Below are 7,534 nucleotides of genomic sequence, written 5' to 3'. Positions count from 1 at the left end.
GTTTGTTCACGAGCGTGTTCATGAGGTATATAATCGAGCTTGCTCATGAATCTATAATCGAGCCTGTTCGTGAGCTTTCGAGTCGATCTTCATTGTGCTGAAACTTAACTCGTCTATAAATCGAACCGAATATGCAGTCTTGATCACATGCACCTTAATGAGCAATTATAATTTGTTCATTCACCGTTAGATCTAGGCTTATTAGAATCCTAAGGTGGAGATTCAAAGCATCTTGAAGCTTAGATTTAATAAGCATATATCTAACGGTGAATGAGCAAATTCACTTGCTCATTAAGATGCATCTGAAAATTCCTGCCAAACCAGATCATTTTTTTTTTATCGAACTAAACACTAAACTACTTATAAACGGTTCAACTATTTACCGCCCTGATTTTACCTCGGTAAAAGAGAAAGATGTAGTTTTTTTGAGGAAGGTATAACGGTTGATTGGATGGTTCACCAAGTTGATAAAAAAATGATAAACAAAACCGGCATTGACCATGTGGCCTAATATTAATTAATGAAAATAAAAAGTTGACCTTCTAGCCACCACCCAAATTTTGGTTTGATTTCAAATTCGGGTTGCAGCTACACCTACAGCTACTTTTTTTCTAAATGCATCATTATGGGCCACCATATTAATTAATTAATTAACCTTCCATTACTTCAATTTTTCCAACGGTTAATCTTTCTACCAATTTATGGTTAAGATAATTATCTACTATTTAAAGGGCTGTAAATGAGCGGTTCAGTAGACGGGTGGGTCATTTATGAACACGATTTAAAGACTAGATTTGTAAACGAACTGAATTAGAGCATGATAAAGCTCAGATCGAAAAGTTCGCGAGCAGATTCGGTTATAGACTGGTGAACAATGTTGATTATAATGTTCACGAACAGTTTCGGTAGAGGCTCGTGAATAAGCTCATGCATATGAGCAACTCGCGAACTAAGCTCGTGAACAAGATAAACGATCTGACTCGTGAACAAACGAGTTTATAAACAAGACGGGCTCGAACCGAGCTCAAAGCTTAGATCAAACTGGTTAACACTATGACGAGCCGAGCCTGAGCAGGCCGAATCTCAACTCGGTTCGGTTAGGGTATATTTGCGTGATAAAATTATAGTCGTATGCTTATCCTTTTATATTTTAAACTATTCGTCCTTTTATATTTTAAACTATTCATCGCATTCTATTATTTTAACGGGTAATTAATTTTAATTTCGTTTCCGTCCCACATAATTTACACATAACCTTACCCATGTATATATATATATATTAAATAATAATCAAATAAATTTTAACTTTAACAATATATATATATACAAACTTAATATAAATTTAATAAAATAATTAGTGAATTTAACAAAATCTTTCAGAAATTTAACAAAAAAAAAAAATTCAAATACTTAAATCCTAAATATCATACTATATATAATTCAATATTGAAACTCCAAATTTAACTTCTCTAGTATAATTTTGGATTATAATTTTTTAATTATTTATATTCAAATATATTATTTTTACTATGAATGAAACAATTATCTTCTGCTAAAATAGATTAACTTTATTCGCAAAAATAAAATAAAATAACAAATACAAATCATCAAATTTAATATTAAAACTATTCATTTTTTTCTCATTTTTTAGTCATTAACATTCGAAAAAAGTACAAAATACAAATTAAAATATGCATGACAGGGAGAGAAGTCTGGTACCGGTTCCATACTCGTCACAAGTAATTTTATTAAATTCATCATCTCAAACTATAACATTATGGTTTAATACTATGTAGATATTGTCCGCTTTGATCCAAATCCAACACCTTAAGTCTCACGGTTTTAAAACGCATCTACATGTATTGGATTTTCATCTTACTACTAAGCTCAAGTCATTCACTCTCCATTTTGGATGTGGGATTCACTTCATTCATGCTCTCATCGCCATCTCTTAGGACCGCTCATTTCTCAGGTTTTTTACCCCGGCACCACTCACTTTGGATCATATCGTTACAGACACACCGGCTTCTGCTCGGTTCATTCCTGAACCACACATCGTACATGGAGAGTCAGCTCTAATACCAATTGTAACATCATGATCCAATATCACGTAAATATTATCTGCTCTAACTCAAATCCAACACCTTAGACCTAACGGCTTTAAAATGCGTCTGCTTATTGGTAAATACTAACTTATTTTTCTTCCAAATTAACCAATAATAATAATAATAACTAAAAAACCAATAAATACTACAAATCTCTTATCTTAAATCCGGATGAAAAATGGACAAGTTGATAGGAAAATTATAGTCAACAATTATGTTACTATGCTACAACCAAACATGAAAAGGTCATGAACCATAAAAATAAAACATAAAGAAATTTAAATTATTCAAAGCATAATTAATCTTAATAATAAATAAATAAAAAGGTTTAATATAACATTTGCCTCTGAAACTTGTTCAAAAAGTTTGATTGACCCACTGAACTTTTAAAGTGTCACAATAGCTCTTTAACTTGCATAAAATGTCCAATTAGCCTTTTGAAGTTACGTAAAATGTAGATAATTAATCACTAAGTTGCAAAAACGTAGGTAAATACAGAAGCTGTATTGCACGCGTCTTAAAAAAAAGTAAAACGACCAATATCGGGATATAAGGTTCTAATATTAGAGAAGATAAATTTTACAGTTGAACAAGCAATAACTTCCCTTTTAATCTATTATGTGAATTATGTAATAATATTTTAAGGCGTATGCAACATATCTTCCGCATGCAGCTTACTATTTTTGCAATCGAGTGATTAATTGATTACATTTTATGCAATAGTTCAGGAGGGCTAACTGAACATTTTATGCAAATTGAGTAGGCTATCATGAAACTTTAAAATGTTATGGGACTAATCAAACTTTTTGGATAAATTCAAAGGAAAATGATGTACGAACAAAAATAAAAATAAAAATTTAAAGATCAATCCCTCATTCTTAAAAAAAAAGTTAATTTCAAATAAAACACTATTATTTCACATTTTTCGCAGATCGGTATATGTGGTTGTCAAAAATTTTATTTTTCCAAATTTGGCGGAAAATGACTCAAAATGAAAATTTTCAGGAATTAAAGTTGTTGAGTATCATATTTACTGTGTAACCACATTTTTTTATTTTTCAAAATCATCAATTTTGGAATTTTCTCTCTCTAAACATTAACTTTCTCTTTCATAAAAATCAACGCCTAAACGACCTCAAACCTAAAAGGTTGAAAATTGCTTAAAATATAATTTAATTCTTGAAAATTTTCATTTTGAGGTTATTATTGACCAAATTAAAAAAAACAAAATTTTTATCAACCACATGTATCGATCTGGAGAAAAAAAAAAATGAAACGGCGGTGTTGTATTTGAAATTAACTCAAAAAAATTCAATCATTCACTTTGAATTGAATGATTAAGATATATTCAACATGATTTACCATGTTCACTATCAATTTTTTGAGAGATTCCAAAAGCATATTATAAAAAATTGAACTTATTATTAATTAACAATTTCATGAAATAAAAAAAATTATTCATCAACAAAACAAAATCCGTTAGAAAAGCGAAATAATTTATGATTGCATGTGCTATATGGAAAAGATGTTTTGTCGGTAATCCGACAGTAATTTCGACTGAAATCATACCGTCGTAATTTTTGTCCGTAAATTTCTTATAGTGCATCGAAACTGCTCGGCTTAATGCATCATCTGTCTCCTGAACTTATCAAAAAAACTTAGCACTCAGAACTTTTAAAGTGTCCAAATATCCCACTTAACTTGTTTAAAATATCACGATAACCCCCTTAACTTGCTTAAAATGGGTAATCCCGCTCCATGTTTCAACAACTCCGCTCTTCCTTCTGCACATTGACACACCAAATCTAGAACCGTTAATGACATTTCGCAGAGTTGTTTCTCCTTCGGTTCGAGCAAAATATCGATCAAAACGGACACTACTTTCGCTTCGACTGCTCTGATACGGATTCCTCCCCACGGGCATAGATTTATGAGGAGTTTGAGAACGGATTTTGACGTTTGGTGAGAGATTCGGTCGTTTAAAGTTTTAAATATCTACTCGTTATAGCGATTGCATGTGCTCAATGGAAAAGTTGTCTTGTCTAATCCAATGGTAATTTCGACTGAAATCATACCGTGTAATTTCCGTTGGTAAACATAAATTTGCTTATAATGTATGTATCTAATTAATCGAAAATACTCCGGATTTACATAAATATTCCATAATTTTCATGAAATATTATTTTTCTTTCTTTCTAACTAGAAATATATGCTCATAAAAAAAAAACTAGAAATATATGAATGTATTTACATCTTATAAATTCAATTAAAATACAAAATTGTGCGAACATCAAATCAATTAAATCAAGCCGGAAAAGAAGAAAGCAAATTCGTAGGTATGCAAGGCGAATTAACCCAAGCTTTAACATGCAATTTAAGAACTTCTCTCGCCTTATCTTTAATCCTCGAACTAGACTCCAACTGAATCACCAAACACAACTTCGCCACCACTCCGATCTGCACCATTTCCTGAACAACACTCGTGGTAGCCGAAAACCTCGAAACCGAGAATATTATCCTCACAGCCTTTTCGCTTCCTAACTGCAAAACCCTAAGTATCTTCTTCGAAACAATGGCTAATCTCGCTCCATGTTTCAACAACTCCGCTCTTCCTTTCGCACATTGACACGCCAAATTTAACACCGTTAGTACCATTTCGCAGACTCATTTCTCCTTCGATTCGAGCAGAATATCGATCAAAACAGATACTACACTCGCTTCGACTGCTCTTCCCCCACGGACATAGATTAATGAGGAGTTTGAGAGCGGATTTTGATGCTTGGTGAGAGATTTGATCGCTTATTTGCTCGTTATAGCAATTGCATGTGCTTAAAGGAAAAGATGTTGTCTAATCGATGGTAATTTCGACTGAAATCATTCCGTCATAATTTTCGTCGGTAAACACGAATTTTCTTATAATGTATGTATCCAATTAATCGAAAATACTCCCGGTTTACATAAATATTCCATAATTGTCATGAAATATTACTTTTCTTTCTTTCTAACTAGAAATATATGAATGTATTTACATCTTATAAATTCAATTACAATACAAAATTGTGCGAAAATCAAATCAATTAATCAAATCGGAAAAGAAGAAAGCAAGTTCGTAGGTATGCAAGGCGAATTAACCCAAGCTTTAGCATGCAATTTAAGAACTTCTCTCGCCTTATCTTTAATCCTCGAACTAGACTCCAACTGAATCACCAAACACAACTTCGCCACCACTCCGATCTGCACCATTTCCTGAACAACACTCGCGGTAGCCGAAAACCTCGAAACCGAAAATATTATCCTCACGGCCTTTTCGCTACCTAACTGCGAAACCCTAAGTATCTTCTTCGAAACAATAGCTAACCCCGCTCCATGTTTCAACAACTCCGCTCTTCCCTCCGCACATTGGCACACCAAATCTAACACCGTAAGCACCATTTCGCAGACTCGTTTCTCCTTCGATTCGAGTAGAATATCGATCAAAACGGACACTGCATTCGCTTCGACTGCTCTTATCCGGTTTCTCCCCCACGGACATAGATTAATGAGGAGTTTGAGCGCGGATTTCGACGCTTGGTGAGAGATTTGGTCGCTTAAAGTCTTAACAATCGCGACGAATAAATCCGGTTGTAGATTGATGAGTTTCACCGGATCTGCAATTTCCAGTACCGATTTCAACAACATGATTGCATAAGCTCGAGATTCGTAGTTTCCGATCTGTATAATCCGAGTAAAAGATTGAATGATTTCCCCATTTCTTCCGATGAGTATTTTCAGACCGGATTCCGATAATTGCAGACCGTAAAGAATGCTCAAAGCCTCATCGGATGCTGATGAATCCGATGAGGAATCCGACGATGAAACTTCGAATTGATTATTGATAATCGCAGCTAAGAAATCAACAGCTCCGGCGGATTCCAAGCAACGTTTATTAGCATCATTCAAATTCGCCATTGATCGGAGCTTTCTGAGACACTTAATCTGATTAATCGGAGATTTCGCTGCGTCCTTCAAAAGCTTAACGATCTGAGCTTTGTTGATCGGAGGTTTCGGAGTAGGAATTCTTTCGATTCCATGTGAAGCATTGAGAGTGCACCAGTATTGAATCAATCGCATGAGAGTTAGATTTGGGGTTAAATCACAATCGGAGGAGAGGACTTGTTTGGTGACCGGACAAGTGTTGTTTTTGCCGGAGAACAGCCATTTCTCGATGCTTTCTCGGTCATAAGTTATTCCGGTGGAAACTGTGACTGGATCTGTCATGATTTGGAGTGAAATTGGGCAGAGAAAAAAGGGGGGAACGTCGATTTCGAGATCTTCCATTAGAGAGATTTGAAGAAAAACTTGAATTGAAGATTGGAGATTGAAGATTTGAAGATTGAGTTTGAATTTATTATTTGGGGAAGAAAGGTTTGGTTTTTATATAGGTGAGGATGAGTAAGAACAAGAGAAAGTCAAAACACGGATAATACAGGCGTTGACAGATAAGAGGAGAGAGAGAGGGAGGAGAGAGAGAGGGGTAGTTTGGGTATTTTGGGTGACTTTTCTAAGGTTGTTGATGGGATTAAGATTAAATTAGAAGAATGACAAACTTTACTAAGTCTTAATATTTGAATGGAAGTGTGTAATTACATAAAATATTAACAATAGAAATTTTAGTATATGGTAAAGTCAATAAATTAAGGGTAACTACCATTTTCACTAATAAAATATTAATATTGTTTAGAAGGGTTGAAGATCGGGTGTGCATCGGTTCGGTTTAAACTGTATATCGAACTGAAACGATTGAATTCGATTTTTTTAGTTCGGTTTTTTTTACATTTCGATTCGGTATCGGTTTTAATTTTAAGTGTATTTCGGTATTCGGTTTGATAAAAAAATTGTAAAAAAACCGAACTGCATCGAATTACTCATATTTTACATTCTTTTATATATATTTGATTTTACAAATTTATTTTTTTTATTGTTGAGATAATAACCTAATATAGATATATTTTGAAAGTATTTCGATTTATTTTGTTATTGAGGTAAAATTTAATGAGAAAATATAGTGGTTTTTATTTGTTATTTTTTTATTTTTAACTTAATTCGGGTTGTTTGGTTTAAAATCGAATCGAACTGAATATTTCGGTTCGGTTTTTTCTATTATTCAGTTCGGTATCGGTGTCAATTATTTTGATCATTTCGGTATTGAGTTTTTTTGGTTCAGTTTTGAACCGATGCACACCCCTGGTTGAAGATATTCAGAATAATTATATTAGTTGTGTATTTCGCGTACCTTGTCTAGGTCATATACATTTCCTATTTATAGTGGTTACTAAGAGTATTCTTTGTCATTCTAAGAATGTACCCCCAATGAATCACAAGACACTTGTTAACTTTCGGTTGGTTCTGTCACGCTCGGTCTGTGACATTGTCAGGTGGTGCACCACGTT

The 7,534-nt window shown here is 33.5% G+C and overlaps 1 protein-coding gene across 1 annotated transcript; it reads right to left on the bottom strand.

Moving 5' to 3' along the window:
• Nucleotides 1-5,013: 5,013 nt before the first annotated feature.
• Nucleotides 5,014-6,497, bottom strand: LOC136209218 (E3 ubiquitin-protein ligase PUB22). Its single transcript, XM_066000628.1, has one exon. The coding sequence runs from the start codon at nucleotides 6,420-6,422 to the stop codon at nucleotides 5,187-5,189; it is 1,236 nt and encodes a 411-aa protein (XP_065856700.1). The 5' UTR covers nucleotides 6,423-6,497; the 3' UTR covers nucleotides 5,014-5,186.
• Between the last annotated feature and the right edge of the window lie 1,037 nt (nucleotides 6,498-7,534).

This window comes from Euphorbia lathyris, chromosome 10, assembly GCF_963576675.1.
Source record: "Euphorbia lathyris chromosome 10, ddEupLath1.1, whole genome shotgun sequence".
Lineage (NCBI taxonomy): Eukaryota > Viridiplantae > Streptophyta > Magnoliopsida > Malpighiales > Euphorbiaceae > Euphorbia > Euphorbia lathyris.
Note: the sequence above shows the minus strand (reverse complement) of the source record. Positions and strands in the feature narration are given on the sequence as shown.